Raw genomic sequence first — 20,972 nt, forward strand, 5'->3', positions numbered from 1 at the left:
AGAGCGCAGTCTCAGGGAAGAGTTAGGGAGAAAACAGCAGAAGAAACTCTATGCAAATTAGAGAGACACAGTGGACCTACATGGAGGGTGTGGACATGCACAACTCAGGACCCCAGCAGCTGAGAGCCTCCACATCAGCGTTGGAGAGTGAGGTGAGACCAGACTGCAGCAGCCCAAACCACTAGTGAAAAAGTTGCAGGAAGAACCTAGAGGGAATCCAGCTTGGAGGCCCATGAGGGATAGTGTATCTGCCAAACTAGAGGAGGGAAAACAAAGGGTGAGCACATTTCTCTCCCCCCAGTCACTCTGCAATGGAGTCCTGTAACCAGCTGATAGACAGCAGGCACCACTTTGGACATATGTAACAGATGAACCAGCTTGTGTCCACGCCCAGCAACCAACCAAGCAGAGGCTCCTGAATCTGGTGCGGAGAACAGACAGGGGGCTGGGTGCTTGTGACTGGGAGGTTTGTGTGCTGGGACTGTGAAAACACTGAGGCTTCGTGGGAGGACTCAGGGTATGACTGGGACTTCGGGAAGTCACTGTGGGAGGCTCCATGCTCTCAGGGCTCCCTGGTTACCTGGTGAGGGACATTGCTTGGGAATCTGAGCTTACATTGAGGACGTCACAGGTCCATTGTGTGGTCCTTATGGCAGAGCAGATGAATAATATACCCACTGAGGCTAGCGCCCAGGCACTGGTCTCCTTTGAGGAGAGGAGTTCAGCTGAGTCTATGACAACAGACAAGAACAAACCTCCCCTTTGATTAAAAAAAAAAAAAAAAAAAAAAAGATGAGATTTACCATGCCAAACCTGGGTGTGTCACCTCACACACACCCTTCACCCTGGAGAACTAAACAGAGCTCCTGGCCACACCCACCACATGCCTCTAGGTATTCACTGAAAACAGACACTCCATTAATCTACAGAGGTATGGTATAAAGATAAAAGCTGCCACAGTGAAAAAACAAAGAAACCAATGAGTTGCTCCACAAATGCCAAATAACAAATGTGCTAAATCAAGAAACAAGAATAAGGAAGACAATATCATGCCCACAAAAGAATACAACACTTCAATACTAGGTTGTAAAGATGATGAGGTGGAAGAAATGCAAGAAATGTAATTCAAAAAATTGATCGTAGGATTACTTAGAAGTGATCAGAAGCAAAAGCACAAAATAATGAAATCGGTACATGACATGAAAGAAAATTCCACCCATGGAATTCAGATCTTAAAGGGAAATCAAAATGAAATCTTGGAAATGAAGAATTCAATAGAACAAATTAAAAATGCACTGGAAAGCCCTAACAACAGAATTGGTGAAGCAGAAGAAAGAATATCCAAATTAGAAGGTAAAGCACATGAAGTTAAACAGTCAGACCAAGCACAACAAGAAGAAATTAGAAAACTAGAAAAAATTGGGAATATATAAGAAACACATCTCACCAACAAAGATGTATGCAGATTTAAAGTGAAAGTATGGAAAAAGATCTTTCATGCTAACAGAAACCAAAAAAGAGCTGGTGTAGCCATTCTAATATCACACCAAAAAGACTTTAACAAAAAAACTGGTAAAAGGGACAAAGAAGAGCACTATATAATGATTATGTGATCAATTCAACAGGAAGATGTAAATATTATAAACGTATATGCACCTAATTATAAGGCACCTGGCTATTTAAAAGAAATGTTAAGGGATCTAAAGGAAGACATAGACTCAAATACAATAGTAATGAGGGACTTCAATACCCCACTTTCAGCAATGGACAGATCAACCAGACAGAAAATCAGCAAAGAAACATCAGAGTTAATCGACACTACAGACCAAATGGACCTAACAGATATCTACAGAACTTTTCATCCAACAGTTGCAGAAGACACATTCTGCTCACCAGTAAATGGAACTTACACTAGGATTGACCCACTGCTAGGCCATAAAGCAAGACTCAGCAAATTAAAAAAAAATCGAAATCATACCATGTATCTTCTCAGACCACAATGCAATGAAGTTGGAAATCAGCAACTCAGGAATCTATAGAACATATGCAAGCACATGGAGATTGAACAACATGCTCCTAAATGAACAGTGGGTCACAGAAATCAAAAGAGAAATCTAAAAATTTCTGGAAACAAATGAAGATGACAATACAACATATCAAAACTTATGAGATATAGCAAAAGCAGTGTTAAGAGGAAAGTTTGTAGCAACTGGAAAGGCACCAAATAAATGAGCTATCAATGCATCTCAAGGATCTAGAAAAACAACAGCAAACCAAGTCCAAAACTAGTAGGAGAAAAGAAATAATTAAAATTGGAGAAGAAATCAAAAAAATCGAAACAAAAAAATACAAAATATCAGCAAAATGAAGAGCTTGTTTTTTGAAAAAAAAAAAAAAATTTGACATGTCATTGGCCCAACTAACCAAAAAAAGGAGAGAGGACTCAAATCAATAAAATTAGAGATGAAAAAGGAAATGTAATAACAGACACCACAGAAATAAAAAGAATTATCAGAAATTACTATAAAGAGCTGTGTGCTAACAAACTGGGAAACCCAGAATAAATGGATAGATTCTTGGACACATACAACCTACCTAAATTGAGCCATAAAGACATAGAAAACCCAAACAAACCCATTACCAAGACAGAAATTGAATCAATAATAAAGACTCTCCCAACAAAGAAAAGCCCAGGACTTCACTGCTGAATTCTATCAGACATTTAAAGAACTAACTCCCCTTCTTCTCAAAGTTATTCAAAACAACTGAAAGGGAGGGAAACCTTCCAAATTCTTTCTGTGAAGCCAGCATCGCCTTAATTCCTAAACCCGAGAAAGATGCAACAGAGAAAGAGAACTACAGATCAATTTCCCTAATTGACACAGATGCAAAAAATCCTCAACAAAATTCTAGCCTATGAATCCAACAACACATCAGAAAGATCATTCACCCAGACCAAGTGGGATTTTATCCCAGTATGCAGGGAATGGTTCAACATTCGCAAATCAATCAGTGTGTTACATCGCAATAATAAACTGAAGAACAAAAAACATATGGTTATTCTCAATAGATACAGAGAAAGCATTTGATAAAATATAATAACCTTTCATGATCAAAACTCTAAGCAAATTGGGTATAGAAGGAACATTCCTCAGCACAGTCAAGGCAATTTATGACAAACCCACAGCCAGTTTCCTATTGAATGGGGCAAAGTTGGAAGCATTTCCACTGAGATCCAGTAGCAGACAAGGATGCCCACTCTCATCATTGCTATTCAATACAGTCCTGGAAGTTTTAGCCAGAGCCATTAGGCAAGAAAAATGAATCAAAGGGATACAAATTGGGAAAGAGGAAGTCAAACTATCCCTATTTGCAGGTGACATGATTCTATATATTGGGGATCCAAAAGACTCCACTAAGAGACCTTTGGAACTCATAGAAGAGTTTGGTAAAGCATCAGGATATAGAATCAACAGCCTTGTATACACAGACAATGCCATAGCTGGGAAAGAACTTCTAAGATCAATCTCATTCACAATACAGACAAAAAAAAAAAATCAAATAACTTGGAATAAATTTAACCAAGCATGTCAAAGAATTTTATGATGAGAATTACAAAACATTAAAGAAAGAAATAAAACAAGATACAAAAAAATGGAAACATCTCCCATGTTCATGGATTGGAAGAATCAATATCATCAAAATGTCCTCTGTCCTCAATGGGTTGTATTACGAGAATTAACTATAAAAATTGTTCTGTTTTTGTGTGTGTGTGTGCATGTGTGGGCAAATTGTTGAAATCTTTACATAGTATAGAGTTGGTCTTCTGTGTATAAAGGTAATTGAAAATGAATCTTAATGGAGAATGGGACTGGGAATGGGAGAGGGAGGAGGAGGAAAGGTGGGAGGGAAGGTACAGTGGGAAGAATCACTATATTCCTAAAGTTGTACTAATGAAATTTGTACTCCTTAAATAAAAGGTTTCTTTGGGGAAGGGGGAGAAGGAGCTCCCAAGGAGGAGGAAAAAAAAAAAGAATTCACTGATATATCCATATAATCAATAGAATTGGGAGCTTCCTCACTAGAATGTAAGCGCTAAGAATGCTTTTCACTATTGTATCCGCAGCATTCAGAATACTGCCTGGCATTACCAACAAAAATATTTCTTTTTTTTTTTAAATTTTTTGACAGGCAGAGTGGACAGTGAGAGAGAGACAGACAGAAAGGTCTTCCTTTTTGCCGTTGGTTCACCCTCCAATGGCCGCCGCGGTAGGCACGCTGTGGCCGGCGCACCGCGCTGATCCAATGGCAGGAGCCAGGTGCCTATCCTGGTCTCCCATGGGGTGCAGGGCCCAAGGACTTGGGCCATCCTCCACTGCACTCCCAGGCCACAGCAGAGAGCTGGCCTGGAAGAGGGGCAACCGGGACAGGATCGGTGCCCCGACCGGGACTAGAACCCGGTGTGCCGGCGCTGCAAGGCGGAGGATTAGCCTAGTGAGCCACGGCGCCAGCAACAAAAATATTTCTATAAGAAATGAATGAGGGGGACAGTGTAGTGGCACATTGGGTTAAACCACTGCCTGCAGTGACAACGTCTCATATGGGTGCTGGTTTGGGTCCTGGCTGCTCTACTTCTGATCCAGCTCCCTGCTAATGTGGCTAGGACAGCAGAATATGACCCAAGTGCTTGGGTCCCTGCACCCATGTAGGAGACCTGGAGAAAGCTCCTGGCTCCTGGCTTCCATCTGGCCCAGCCCTGGTCAGTGCAGCCATTTGCGGAGTGAAACAGTGGATGGAAAATTTCTCTCTCTGTGTCTCTCCCTCTCTCTAACTCAGCCTTTAAAATAAATAAAATGCATCTTTAAAAAATGTATGCATGAATGAAAAAAGATACTTCTTTATTAAAATATAAGGCCCCAATTATATGCATCAAAAAGATGTGTACAGGGCCCATAAACCATTTGAGTTACTGCTATTCCACCAACGAGATTCTCTGAGCTAACTGCTCCTTGTCACCGAGGGAAGGATCGCTTCAGAGATTGTCCTTCTAGGTACCATTGGCTCCAGCAAAAGACACAGATACTCCTAATTATTATGGTTTCTTTTCATCAAGAGGTAGGGGAATCATGGAATTAGTGAGTTCCTTCCCCTTTGCTCTTCTTTCCCATTATATCAGGAGAAAGGACAATCTGGAAATTGACTAACAATTTAAACAGAATCCTTAACAATGGCCTGAAGTTCCTAGAATGACCAGCTCTCTGACATTACCTGGGTTTACAGTTTGTATTGAACTTAAAACAATTCACATAATGGTTTCACTTGAAAATTTAAGGTTAATTAATTTCACACTTTTTTATTTTTCTTGTCAATGATCATTAGGTTTCATAATGAAGTGCCTATGGGAACCACATAAACAAATATTGATAAATGACAAAATCTCTCCCAGGAAAGGAAAGTTAAGTACAATAAAATGCTTATACTGTAATTATTTTAGACAGAAAAGGAAAAAATTAATTTTTTTTTGACAGGCAGAGTAGACAGTGAGAGAGAGAGAGACAGAGAGAAAGGTCTTCCTTTTTGCCGTTGGTTCACCCTCCAATGGCCGCCACAGTAGCGCGCTGCCGCCGGCGCACCATGCTGATCCGATGGCAGAAGCCAGGTGCTTCTCCTGGTCTCCCATGGGGTGCAGGGCCCAAGCACTTGGGCCATCCTCCACTGCACTCCCTGGCCACAGCAGAGAGCTGGCCTGGAAGAGGGGCAACCGGGACAGGATCGGTGCCCCGACCGGGACTAGAACCCGGTGTGCCGGCGCCGCAAGGCGGAGGATTAGCCTAGTGAGCCGTGGCGCTGACCGGAAAAAATTAATTTTTAATCTGCTACATTTTATTACTGAATTGAAAACAAAAAGTGAAGTTGCTAAGAACCTGATTTTCAAACAAAAGGCATATTAGGAGAATTTAAGACTTTTGGTGTGAAATAGCATTTCTGTTCCTTTAAGTGAAATAAATTTTGAATATGATTTTAAAAAATAGTTCAATTGCACTAAATGTTACTTTATAAACTGGAGATTTATACTTATAAAAGACTTGAATGCCATTTTTAAACCTAAGAATTATAATATAAAAACCTCTCATTTGCTGAAATTGCCAGGATCTGAAGTGTCATTTACTTAATGCTTTACAGATGTATGATGCCAAATTGTTAGTCAGATTTGAAAGTATATTTAGTTAGAAAAAAAAAAAATCTTCCCAAACATGTTTTCCTATATTTTACTGACATTTACATGGGGCACTATTTGCAATGTGTCATTTATTTGCACTTTATGATCTATAAATGAAGCTCTCATTTTCTTTTTCCAAATCAAGTGCGTTGTTATTGTGACCACATAATAGCTTTTCATTTAAAGACATCATTGTTTCTATAATCCCTCAGACCAGGGTCATGTGCTACTTGGTCATATTTTTAACTGGACTTCTCATCACACTTTCTCTTTGACCTTTACCCCGAGAGCATTAATCATCACTGAGCCACTGCTCTCAGGATGTTTGGCTACACAATCCAGGCTGCTACCACGACTGTTCATGTCCTTTATTAAGGGTGTGCAGTGATGGGCGAGCACTAGTTTGAGCACCAGCTCATTAGTGTTATGACAGCATGGATTAATGAATTTGGCCACTGTTCAATGCCTGTCACTGCAGGGGGTGGAAGTCAAAATAGAAGAGACTATTGATATGTCTCTGTGGTAATGTGAGGAGGCATAAAGGGAAGGTTTGCTATGTATAATTAGTATTGGGGCTTTTAAATGACATGACTGTACTACCAGGGTCCATTATGGGCCAGATACAATCAGCAATACCAGAGCAAATATGCCTAAGAAACTGGAAAAGAAACTAAAAAGAGAATAGTAAGAAAAATTATGACTAAAAGTGATATGAATAATTAACATGGCTTTCTGTGTATTACTAGCAGCCTTTAAAACCACTTAATACTATTAATAGCAAAACATTTGAGTGTGTAAATCTTTTATGGGCTCCTCCACAATGAAGGAGTTGTTTCTGTAACAGTTGTAACTATGCATATATTAAATCCACCAATTTCTAAGAAACAGGGATTGTGTCATACTTCATAACATCTGTGCATACAATGTCTTATACATATAATTAAGCGAAATTAAGTGTTTACTTACAGAAACTTAAATGTCGACTTTCACAGAATTCTGCATATTGAGCTGAATCCATAATTCGAGTTTGTCTTTCTGCTCTCTAATAGACAAAAAACACAAAGACACACAAGTTTTAAAGTACAATCTTAAAGTAAAATACGTTTAAGTAAGTAGGTTCTTAAATATGTTTTCATAACCAAAACTCAGAACTGAAATACTGTTTTCCTTCCCTTGCCGTGGGAGAACCATTTAGCACTGCCATATATTCTGTAACACATAAGACTGTTGTAACAGTAGCTCTGGAGCTTGTCTTTCTCAAGAAGAAAGTTTAAAATATGATTTTCTGTTCCTCTGTTACTGAAACTAAAAGACCTCACTTCTTAGACACTGCACTCCTAAATGGTCTCATTTGTATCATCCTTTTAAAAATAGAATTATGAAAGGATAATTAACCAAACAGAAAAACTGTTATTAACTATTATTGTCTATCTGCCTAAATGCCACGATTTTCCAATGCTAAAACAGGAGTCAGCGGATGAAATCCATAGATTGCCCTTTGGAACACAGAGCCAGAGTTAACAAATCCGTATTTCAAATTGCAAAGAAAATAAAAGAAAAAGGTAAACACAACACAGATCCTTTCATCTGAGGCCAGGTATGAGTCACAGTTTGGTAGAGCTTCGTCCGCGGGTTTCTGGATTCAGCAGAGCAGATGTTTGCTGCTTCACTGTCCCACAAGAGGTAGGATAATTATAATTCACCCATACTTTGGTGGGAAAGTATATGACCTCTTCCGCTTGTCTGGTAAGGGAAGCTTTTTGAAATGAGACAGGCTGGTACTTCTTGGAATGAGTTTCTGGACATTAAAAAAAAAAATTCCCAGAGATTTTAACTTTTCTGCTTTGGAATGATTTTTAGCAAGTTATCTTTATCACAGTTGTTATAGCACATAATACCACTTGTTCTAAAGTCTGTGGATGTTTCTGTATTTTTTTTTTTTATGATTTATTTTATTTACTTGAAAGGCAAAGTTACAGAGAGAGGGAGAGACAGAGAGATCTTCCTTCTGCTGGTTCACTCTCTAGATGGCCACAAAGGCTGGGCCAGACTGAAGACAATCAGGAGTCTCCCATGTGGGCACACGGCCCAAGCGCTTGGTTGGTCTGCTGCTGCTTTTCCAGCCGCATTAGCAGGGAGCTGGACTGGAGGTAGATCAGCTGGGACTTCAACTGTTGCCCATATGGGACACTGGCATCATGGGGGGTGGTGGCTTTACCTGATATGCCACAGTGCCAGCCCTTTTTTTATTTTTAAAATTGAAATTATTCTTTTTTTTTTCTTTTTGTTGATGTGAGTGATCAGTTCCAATGATATGGCAGTAGATAGAACTGTGTACTCAACCAAGAAAGGTAGCTGGGGCAGTGGGAGTTAGGGTAGAGTTTACTAAGTACTGTGGTTCTTTCTAAGATCTCTGCTTATTTTGCCTTCCTTATCTTTCTTCTCCCTTTTCTCTTTCCCTCCCTCTGTCTCTTCTTCCACTCTTTTCTACCCCCTGCACAAATACATATATAAAGACAGAAACTGAGATTTCTCTTGCTTATGAACCTTCTAAGTTCAAGAATCCTTTTTGTAAATATATAAGTAGATATTCTATGAAGTAATAATACCATTAAATTTTAAATATTTTATATGTGTGTACATATGTATCCTTTTGTACATGTATAAGGAATATCATGTTTCCTGACAAACATTGCATAGCATTTTATATACTTGGAAGTAGTTTATAGCTGTGTGTATGTGCATGTGTGTATATACATATACATACATATAAAATTGCACAATTTAGCTTTACCCTCTTTTTAATTTATCTGACATATGATTCCATAAATGTTTGCTAATGTAAAATAAGGGAGAATTTATTATGTATTTTGAACATCATACAAAAGTTATCAATGTGTTTATTTAAAAATGCTCTCGACTGCTAACACGGTATCATTCATTTGTACCTCCATATGAAGATATTCTGAAGTGTTCATGAACATCCCAAAGTACCATCCTGTGTATACTGATTCACACACACACACACACACACAAATGCATATGCTTGTTTGTATCTGACTATAGCAGGGACCTCTCAGGTTTGAATTTCTAGCTGCTAGAAAAATATCTGGCACATGATAATGAGCAATAAACATCTGTTCAATGAGCAAATGCTACCATTTTATTCTACAGGGCAAACAACTATTACCATAATACAACCAGTCCTCGATGTGTTCCTACTTATCTCCTCTGCTACTCTCTGGCCGGGTAGCCTCATCTACCCAACACATGGCTAGACATAAAGAAATTAGATGAACTATGGAAAGTGACAAAAAGCCCCTAAGGGATTCTTTTTTTCTTAAAGGTTTATTTATTTCTTTGAAAGGCAGAGTTACGAGAGTGAGAGAAAGAGAGAGAGAGAGGTCTTCCATCTGCTGGTTCACTGCCCAAATGGCCACAACAAATGGAGCTGATCCTATTTGATCCGAAGCCAGGAGCCAGAAGCCAGGAGCCAGGAGCTTCCTCCCGGCCTCCCATGCAGGGGCCTAAGCACTCTACAGCTCTCCCAGGCCATAGCAGAGAGCTGCATCAGAAGTGGAGCAGCCAGGACTCCAACCAGCACCCATATGGGATACTGGCTCTTAGAGACCAGGGTTTAACCCTCTATGCCGCAGCACTGGCTCTGCTAAGGGATTCTTAACACAAACTTTTCTTCCACCAAGTTAGACGAAGTGTGGCTTCTGTCAGCATGCTTAGATAGGTGAAGTATCTACAATAAGTGTTTCCAGAAATCAAAGTTACCCTAGGAGGTTCGGGTTACCAGGTTGCCAGCTTTAAGTGAAGTGTTTAACTAGTTGGAAGATTCTGACCTGCAACATCCCTTTCCATAAACCATAAACATCTGAAGGACTTGAAATTATTACAGTTAGCCTCATTCCTTCCAGACACACTTCCCAGTGCCTATTCGCTTTCCTTCACTAAGCATCCTAGGCCCTTTTCAATCCTCTAGCATCGAAGCAGAAACCTTTGAGCAGAGGAGCCCCGCGAAGCAGGCTACAGAGCATGTATGGGAAGCCACAGACACAGTGCCTATCAGGAAACACTCAGTGCAAAGCAGCTACAAACCCTGGCATATGAGAGGTAGGGGCAACTTGAAGTTTATCTTAGTTAAGCTCCTTCATTTTAAAGATAAGGAAATTCAGCTTCAGAACGAAGTGATTTGCCAAAGGTGATTAAACTGAGAAAGAAGCCCAGAGCTCCCAACACCTGAGCCAGTTTATTTGCATTATAAAAACTGTCTCAAGCCTATAGTAATTTTTTACTCCAATGTTTTCCTTTGAGATTTTCCAGATTGCATACATGGCCTCCTTAAAACATATCATGTAGCCACTATAATTAACATGTCCAAATTGTTCTTGTGAGGAAATAAGCGAGCGGCTGAGGCAGCAAGGAACGCACCACCTGGGGGTGACGGAGCGCAGCGCCTACAGATTGCAATGCAGCTCACAGTGCACAGGTGTGCTGCAAATAGGTCTGCAGAGCTACTGAGTCCCCGCAACCGCCTACATGCAGGCGAGGCTGAGGCAGCCCGATCCCTAGGCTTGTATCTGGCGACAAGTTAGCTGCTTATCTATTTACCTTGGTGTGTCACAAAAATATTACCATTTTCTATATGTGCCATAACGAAAAAAGTTGGCCAGCACTTTTGCTAATACTGCAATATTACATGACACAGCCCAAGTACCCTATGATGATTGAGAGTTCACAAAAGCAGAGCTGGATTTAAGGATGATAAAGAGGAGGCAGATAATGCTTATCATCAAATTTTTGTTTACTCCTTTCTGTTCCCCATGAATTCTTTCAAATAACTAAGAGAACAGGACAAATTCTGGCCATATGATGCTGCAATTCACTAACCATCTGATTATTATGTTACCTCCTGTCCTTACACTATCATCTTAAACACTGAGAAAGACAGTGAATATCTAAAGTTCACGGACCACATGGTTTTTAAACATAAGAACTGTGCCTTGTTTTGTTAATCTGTGTTAAGCCAATGCTTTCCTTGGATTTATTTGAATCCCAGTATGCATCTGCTAGCTAGCCAAATGAATGGAACAACAGCTGATGATTCGAGGCAAAAGAAAAGCATTTAAATCCTTATTGTTTGACCCAAGAACGGGAACTACAAGACTTGTATTCAAACTGTATGAATTCCAGAGAGGGTAGGCAGTTTGTAAGTCAAAGGCTCATAATCACTGCAATGCTCAAAAATTACATTATTGTCTGTTGTACCTTCATTATACCTTCCCTTCTGCCTCTACTCAGATCATCTGCTCAGATTCGAGTGTATAGTTAAGTGTCCACTGGGAGTCCTTTCCTATTCCTAGAACTGCAAGAAATCTCTCTGGCAAGAGATATAAAGGGAAAAATACCATAAGCCTAGTAAAACAAGATGAGCAGAATAGTGATGCTTACCCTTCACACAGAATAGCACAATAATATTTAAGATAAAGTGGTTTTTTTTTTTTTTAAGATTTATTGATTTATTTGAAAGGCAGAGTTAGAGAGAGAGGAAGAGACAGAGACATCCTCCACCTGCTGGTTCACTCCCCAAATGGCTGCAATGACCAGGCCCAAGATAGGAACCAGGAGTTTCATCCGGTTTTCCCACATGGGTGGCAGAGGCCCAAGTACTTGGGCCATCTTCTGCTGCTTTCCCAGACACATTAGCAGGGAGCTGGATCAGAAGTGGAGTAGCCAGGACTTGAACTGGCACCCATATGGGATGCTCGCGTTGCAGATGTCAGCTTAACCTGCTATACCACAAGACTGGCCCTTAAGATAAAGTTTTAACAGCTCAGTTTTACAACTGAGGACAGTGATTTAGAGAAGTTTAAAATTAAAAAAAAAAAACTTCAAAAAGTATATACTTACAAAGAGGCAAAGCTAGAAGTAAAACCAAGGCCTAAGTACCTACTCTCAGATGTACACATTTCTGAATTGTTAATATGCATGACATTAATGTTAATGAATGTGGTACTTCCTCTAGGTTTTAGCTTCTTCTGAAACAAGTATTACAACATAAACTAATTTTAAAAGAGGCACTTGAAAAGGGAGTTAGAAAATTCATCTGACCATTCGATATGGTTATGAAAACGGAATGAAAGAAACCACAGTTAGAACGCTGAAAATGTAGATCTTGGGAATAAAAATGACTGAATAATCACAGCTGGTTTATCACTGCCTTTAGTCATACTGGACATTCTCGAATTACACAATTCTCTCTTGATCAGAGGCTGCCACATAACTGTCAGGTCACCTTTGCATCAGCCATGCTCTCAGATCTGCAGGTCCAGCTCATCTTCTGAGTAATCTGTCAACCCTTCCCAGGCCCTGGTTTCTTTAAGTGTCAATGGCAGTATTTTTGAACATTCATAAAAACAGACAACATATTTAGAGGCTTCTGAAGTTAAACCTCACTAGTATTATTACAATATGGCAAAGTATTACAACACAGGAGTATACATGGAAAAATTACTTTTGAAAGTATTATTCCTAGAATTTTCAGACATCTGACAATATTTTCAGTTTAACTGCAATAGCTTTTTAAAAAGGCAAAAGATAGTTATGCTGCCAGTCACTCATCTCACTGCCAAAACGTTAACAGCTTTTTCTGGTTGTTGTTGAACAAACTTAGAAGGCAGACAACCATGCCAGATGAATTCATTTTCTGGATCCTACCTAAATGAAAGCAGGAAAGCAAATATTCCTGCATTTGCAGTGCCTAGGATCAGGTGTTTGTTCATTTTTCTCAACACAACAGAGTCTCAGTACATATTTTTTAATTTCAATTTTTAGTAGAAAACTCTGACTGCAATGAACATGAAGTTGCTTTTGTGTTTTTCTTTGAAAAATAGGTTCAGCAAGGACACTCACTATCTGGCCCTGCCTGTAGCACTGGGAGAGGTAAGGCTGGATTCCTCATTGAGCACGCAGTTCCATTTAAATTCCCCTCATGCTTTCACTGGAGCGTGTTTAAAGGTTATAGAAGCTATGTGATGGCATATCTCCTGGCAGCTTCTCAGGACACATGATACTTATCCTTCTACAGCAATGCGGAATCACAGACATAACTTTCAAACCAAGATGAAAGTATATCTGCTCTCACTTCTAACTGAAAAAAAAAAAAAGTTTTTTCAATCTTATTTTGATTACTCCCATAGTTCAAATGCAAAGTCCCTTCTGCATGGAAAAGGCAAAATGCCAATGATAATCATCGGACTACCTCCTGTCAGAGAGGAATTGCTTGCTGACTTTGACAGCTTCCAATGGAGTGGCTGGCAGCAGCATTCAGCAGTGTGACAACATAAGAATATGTTTATGTATGCATGAGGTGGTGGTCCATTTGCAAACAGATTCACGAATGAGTAAATTCCTCAGGCTGCTGGAGACACTTCCCCAGCTCACTGCAGGCAGGGAAGGAGAGGTTCAGAAAGCCTCAGTTGACCTGGGGAGTTGCACAGAGTGCTTGCTCTCCTTGCCTGGTCAGTCTGTAATTTAGTCAACTCCCTTTTCCAAAACTCAAGCGAGCCTCCCTCCAAACACATGGTCAAGTTCCCCTTCTTTTCCACTCTACTGCACAATTCATCATTTTGGGCCCGGAGTACTGCAAGTGGTTCCTGGTTAGTTCCTTTCCTCTGTCAACCTATCCTTGGAACAACTGCTTAAAATAAAAAATAAAGAAAGGCCTTGGCACACAGCAAGACCTATCCACAGTAGGCCCTCCTTCATCCCCATACCACTGTCTTTCTTTGGCTCATAAACTTAAACTCAGTATATCATGGCAACAAATTCAAGCCCCACATCCTGTCTTTCAAACACACCATTCTCCCTCAACACACATTATACTCCATTAAATGTCATATACTCTTTGCTGAGCTGGGTTACCCTTGTCCCTCTCTCATTACTATGCTGCCCATCCCTTCCCCCACCCTCCACAGTAATTTAAATCATTCCATTTCCTCTAGGCCCAGTGTAAGCACCACTTCTTCCAGCAAGTTTTTCCTGCAGACCCCAACTTACATTGATACCTGCCTTCTGAAAATACGTTTTTCTGGATAGTAGTATTCTAACTCCCCCTGCACTTTTCTAGGTGTGCCACTTTTGTCTCTCCTTAAAGATTACAGATATTACAATGTATGATTAACCAAAATAATCAAACTGCAAAGGGAATGAATGTATGTACCCTAATGCCACACACACCTACACACAGGTGTGCACCTGTAATTCCAGGGGGAAAGTCTAGAAGCATATACTTTTTTTTTTTTAATATTTATCTCTGAGGGCAAGATTATAGAGAACTTTTACATTGGTAATCACACATTTCAGTAATGTTTTAACTTTTTTTAAACAGTGAATTACAATCAGGAAAAAGAAAGATCTTCCAAGGAAGGAGATCTTTCCTCTTGAGCTAATTTTACTTGACTTACAGGAAGTCATTAAATGTCCACACACAAAAATAATCAAAGCAATTAACTTGGAGACAGAAAATCACAGAGAAACAGCAGAGGCCTGAATATATGTTAGAAGCCAAAAAAAGAAAAAAAAAAGGTACACACAAGGGAGAATGTTATCACAATATTTAGGGAACAAACTCAGAATTCCAAATGATGGTATTGAAATCAAAGTTTCACTTATGTTTCACCTTGAATTTTCACTGAATTATAGAATTGAATAGACATGCAGAACCTCTTCTGTATCATAGCCTAAAAATAAGATGAAATAAAAAGGTTTTTCATTGATACTAGTTTGTTCCTCTAGAGTAACTTTCATAATATACTAAGTTTATGTGTCAAAGGTATTAAGAATTTATTACACCAATCATACCAAGTTTCCAAAAGAAACAGCTATAGATTATGGCACATTTAGGAATTTAAAAGGAATTGTATGCTGAAAATAAATGAATAATTCTCAGTATGTACAAAGCATCAGTGACTGAGCAACACACAAAAGGCTATTTGTGTCATTAGTTCATCTTGGAGTTGCTTCAAAATATTGCATTCTTTTTTTATCTATTCCCTACAAAGTCTAAAAATACTAACTGATATGAATATGGGAGTTCTGAATTTTCTGTATATTTCAAGCTATCAAAAATGGGCATGAATTGATTATATAATAAAAATATAGTTGTAATATATTTTAAAATGCTTTAATATCAGTTTAAATCTTTTTCATCTGAATTTATTGAGCTAGCAGTGGAGAAAAATTATACATAATAAAACATATCTTTCCACGGGATAAAAATGTGTGCTAAGCATTATTTTGTTAATAAACCAGTACCACACAATCTAACTCCACGTTTAGTTGTAAATCAACATGTTTAATGTTACTACTAATTTTTACTAGTGTTTTCTTAGAGTTGTAAACATGTGCTAGAATAACAAAGTTGGCAAATAATATAAAAATTTATGTTCAGTTCTTTAAAGTCTTAGATTGACTCCTCTTTTTTCCTGAATGAAGATGCTGTAACCTCTGTGTGTGTGTGTGCATGGTTTTTATTTGGCTGTATATCAAAAAGGGAACACACTGGGTTAATATTTCTAAGTCTTTAGGTATTTTAAAAATTCTCAAGGGCTTAGGCAATATCCAGATGAGTGAACACGGCTTTATATAAAGTACAGCAAACATATGGGGATACAGTTAAATATTTTGGTCATATCAGGTGAAACTTCAGAACCTGCATAGAAAATATGTAATGACAGGATTTCAAAAACTTTGTGGAAAAAAAAAAAAATGGGAGTGGGGCCGGCGCTGTGGTGCAGTGGGTTAACACCCTGGCCTGCAGGGCCGGCATCCCATATGAGCGCTGGTTCAAGACCCGGCTGCTCCACTTCCAATCCAGCTCTCTGCTATGGCCTGGGAAAGCAGTGGAAGATGGCCCAAGTCCTTGGGCCCCTGCACCCACATGGGAGACCCAGAGGAATCTCCTGGCTCCTGGCTTTGGATCAGCGAAGCTCTGGCCATTGCAGGCAATTGGGGAGTGAACCAGCAGATGGAAGATGCACCCCCCACCCCCCGCTTCTCCTCTCTCTGTGTAACTCTTGACTTTCAAATAAATAAATTTTAAAAATACCATAAAAAAAGAAAAAAAATTGAAGTAAATGATAAGGTTACTTTGGTGCAAAATTTTTGAAATCCATGCCTACAAGGAGTTTTCAAAAGGTTCACAGAAAAAGTATACTATGAAAAAACTTGATGGATTTCAAAATTAAAAAAATTTTTTTTGAGAGTCAGATGCAGGAGTGGGAGGGAAAAAGGGAGAGAGAGAAAGAATGACTTCTTATCTGCTGGTTACTCCCCAAATGCTCATAAGAGCCAAGGATCAAGCTAGGCTGCATAAACTCAGTCCAGGTCTTCCACCAGGGTGGCAGGAACCCAATTACTCAACCCCTTGCCTCTGCCTCCCAGGATCTACAATAGCAGGAAGCTCAAGTCAGGAGTCAGAGATGAAAATTGAACCCAAGACTATGATGTGGGATGTCTTAACAGGCATTTTAATGACTAGGCCAATGCCCATCCCTCCATGAGCTTTCTGAAGTGCCCTCAAACAGAGTCATTATTGTACAACATCTAGTTCATACTTTTAACTTTGAATCAGAATGTACATTTTTCTGTCTGGGCTTAGCCAAGATCAAATTCATAAATAACCAAGCGTGCACACAATAGATCCCTGCTTTACTCTCACAGTTGAAAGTCTAGCACCTTACAAGTCAAATCCTGAGCAGAGGGAGCCTGTCATGCAGCAGAGCTCACGGCATTTTCCTCAGGGATGGATATATGAACTCTGTAGAAGACCAGGGAGCCCTGTTTGTTTGGAATCTCCATCTGTTGGAACCATCTGGTATACCTGAGTGTCTTTCAGTAACAATATTTTTATGGGTGAAAATAAAATTGTCATATAGTGATTCATCAATTAATTCCCTCTAAGCGAATCCCTCAGCACTACCTTTAATATAAATCTAAAAGAAACCACTTTTCTTACCTTCTACCCTTACTGCTACTACTCTGGTCGAAGCCACCATCATTAAATCCCTTTCCTGAATTACTACAAAGATTCCCTAACAGGTCTTCTTGCTTCCACGCTTTCTCCCCTTCCACCACCTCCTGCCTGTTTATTTACCACACCACAGCTAAAGTGATCTTCCAAAAGTTGAAAATCAGATAATACTAGTTATGTTCAAAACCTTTCCATGGTTTCTCGTGACAGAGGAATAAAAGCCACAGACCTCAGAGTGGCTTCTATGGCTTATTTCATCGGCTCGTGTCCTGTCACTCTTCTCATTTACTCCACTTCAACCACACTGGCCTGTCTTATCGTTTGCTGGAGATGCCAAACACACTGCCACCCCAGGGCCTTTGTGTCTGCTATATCTCACTGTTAAATCCCAAAAACTTCTAGAGAGCTTGACACATAGTAGGTACTTCATAAATATAAGTGGAATGAATCCATATATGGGTTCTCCATATATGTTATTTTAAATATTTACATACATTATATATTTAGATATATATGCATATCCATTCACATATATACTTATAAACATTGATTGTTCTAAGGCAGGGTTTTTCAACCAGGGCGATAATGACATTTTAGGCTGAATAGTTCTTTGATGTGGGAGCAGTCCTGTGTAATGTAGGGTGCTGAGCATATTTTTTTTTTTTGACAGTGAGAGAGAGAAAGAGAGAGAAAGGTCTTCCTTTCCGTTGGTTCACCCGAGTGGCCGCTGTGACTGGTGCACTGCGGCCGGCGCACTGCGCTGATCCGAAGCCAGGAGCCAGGTGCTTCTTCTGGTCTCCCATATGGGTGCAGGGCCCAAGGACTTGGGCCATCCTCCACTGCACTCCTGGGCCACAGCAAAGAGCTGGACTGGAAGAGGAACAACTGAGACAGAATCTGGTGCCCTGACCGGGATTAGAACCCGATGTGACGGCACCACAGGCGGAGGATTAGCCTAGTGAGCCGCAGCACCAGCGAGCATATTTTAAAAATGAAGAAGCGATGGTTCAGATGCTAGGTAACTTGTCCAAGACTGCTAAGTAAGCAAGGTGTGCTTCACTGTGAAATAAGGTCTGTCTTGCTCAAAGCCTGTGTTTTTACATAGAAGGGCTTTGGTAAGTGTATGTGTTAGGGGATGTATGTAAAAATTGGTGTGTGAGTAATTTTATTTATTTATTTATTTGACAGGTAGAGTTATAGACAGTGAGAGCGAGAGACAGAGAGAAAGGTCTTCCTTCCGCTGGTTCACGCCCCAAATGGCTGCTATGCCAAAGCTATGCTGATCCGAAGCCAGGTGCTTCCTCCTGGTCTCCCACGCTGGTGCAGGGGCCCAACCACTTGGGCCATCCTCCACTGCCCTCCTGGGCCACAGCAGAGAGCTGGACTGGAAGAGGAGCAACTGGGACTAGAACCAGTGCCCATATGGGATGCCAGCGCCGCAGGCAGAGGATTAACCTAGTGAGCCGCCGCACCGGCCCCGGTGTGTGAGTAATTTAAGAGATTTTGTGGAACCCCCATAACTGCAGAGCCCACCAATTCCTTATTTGCAACCTACATCCTAAAGAAACACCAACAACTGCAGGACAGACTTTGAAAACTACTTCATTATTATATGCTGCCTGCCCTTCAGGAAACAAGCAATGTGCCTCTAGTTTCAAAGCAGAAGCCATTTCACATGCGAGACTCACAGGATGACCACAGTACTGAAGGAACAACTAATCCCCACTCAGCAGCCAGAGTGATCTTTTAAAGTATGAATCACATTGTGTCGTTGCTATCAAAACCCTCTTTGGTCTGACATCATGGTCTATTGCAAAAAGGACAGGCCCATCTGTAGAGCGTTTAGGAAAGAGCTCCTGAAAGGGAGACCAGAACAAATGGTGCTACAAGGAACCCCTCTGGTACAGTAGGGTATGGTACAATACAATACAATACAATACAATACAATACAATACAGCCTCCCCTCCCCTCTGATCAGAATCTTACCCCTCTCTGAAACTTACACTACTGCTGCCTTTTGGGCTACAGAATAGAGGGACAACAGGTCAATGATATATTAAGACAGTTTAATAGCTTTTACTATCTACAACTTACACTGATAGCTCCACTCTCTCAGTTGATAAAAAGATATAGTACACCTTAAGTATTCCAACTCAGAAGGTATCTTAATAAAATGGTCGAATTATTCACTTAGGGATTTTTCGACTGAGGGAAAATAAACTCAGAAAAATGGGGATATCAAAAATATGACCAACAGTATATGTGAATCACACACCCTTTAAAAACTCAAACTATGGAAACATGAATAATGAACTCTACTACATTATGCTGCTATGAAGAAGCAAAGTCAGCAGTCTAGGATAGACTTGGAAGGGAATACATTGTAAAGAAAAAATCATCTTTTACAACTTGATAGTGTCTGAGTTAAGATTAAGAACAAAACAGGGGCCAGCACTGTGGCGCTGCAGTTTAAAGCCCTGGCCTGTAGTGCTGGCATGCCATATAGGGCACAGGTTCTAGTCCTGGCTGCACCACTTTCAATTCAGCTCCCTGCTAATGGCCTGGGAAAGCAGAGGAGGTCGGCTCAGGTCCTTGGGCCCCTGTATCCATGTCGGAGAACCAGAAGAAGCTCTTTGATCCTATCTTTTGGATCGGCTCAGCTCCAGCCATTGTGGCCACTTGGGGAGTGAACCAGAGGATGGAAGACCTTTCTCTCTGTCTCTCCCTCTCTCTGCTGTAACTCTACTTCTCAAATAAATAAAATCTTTTTTAAAAATTAAAAAACCAAAACAACCTATTTAAATTGTTTATTCCCCTAGAAAAGAATGCTCTTCATCATTTAAAGCTAAAGTTTCTTTTCTCATAACTGGCTGGGCTGTTTCCATGAGTCAGAAGTGAGCTGGTTCATCAATAGAAATTGCCACAAAGCCTGATCTAGCTGGAAGCAGGAGTCAGCACAACACAAAAAGAAGGAAATTATTTCCTGCATACGCCCAGATTTAGTCACTGGAAACAAACAAATAAAAAAAGGACAGAAAATGACAGTCTTTACCAATATGACTACGATGAGAATACAGCAATAATCGTAACAGTCTAAATTGGTTTTGTTCCACATGTAATAAATAAAAACCCCTAATTCTTCAACAGGAGAAAGCAGAAATATCTTAACACAGTCTGAAAATCAATGTTTATTTTCATACTCATCTTAAAAGTCTACATAACTGATTTTAAAAGCTCAAAGTCATTTTAAAAATAACTGTGGGTATAAAATTTTTGAATGGTAGATTCCTGGAGGGAGTTACTTCATGAGAAGCCCTAGGTATTGTCAGAATCAGTATAAGTATTTCAAGCAGCCTGAACACATGGCTGCCTCTTGGGTTTCAAAGAATACAGAAGACTAAAATCCCCTGGAATCATCCTTGTGAAACCTCTAATTATGGTTATTTAACAAAATGGTTCTGTTAAGATATTTGATGATGACATTCTCATCCACTTAGATGTCAGTGCCCACATTTTATTCAGCCTTTACTCATAAGTCAATGTATTAAACTGTTATTTGATTAACAATTAACTGGCCATTAGGCCCAGTTCTTAAGTAAGAAGGCTTAAAGAAGGCAGGCCACGGGGGGGGGGGGGGGGGGGTGTGTGGTAGGGATTACAATGACAGATGAAGAAAGGACAATTGTTCTAGCAACTTGGCCATGTGAGGTA

General features: G+C 40.0%; 1 protein-coding gene across 2 annotated transcripts in view; it reads right to left on the reverse strand.

Annotated features, from left to right (window-relative positions):
* SUPT3H (SPT3 homolog, SAGA and STAGA complex component) overlaps positions 1–20,972 on the reverse strand; it is a 493,606-nt gene that overhangs the window by 95,861 nt on the left and 376,773 nt on the right. For both annotated transcript variants that reach the window (XM_062186207.1, XM_062186206.1), the window contains one exon: positions 7,187–7,262. In XM_062186207.1, coding sequence (XP_062042191.1) covers positions 7,187–7,262 — 76 coding nt within the window. The remainder of the gene's footprint in view (positions 1–7,186; positions 7,263–20,972) is intronic.

Source organism: Lepus europaeus, chromosome 3 (genome assembly GCF_033115175.1).
Source record: "Lepus europaeus isolate LE1 chromosome 3, mLepTim1.pri, whole genome shotgun sequence".
NCBI classification, from domain to species: domain Eukaryota; kingdom Metazoa; phylum Chordata; class Mammalia; order Lagomorpha; family Leporidae; genus Lepus; species Lepus europaeus.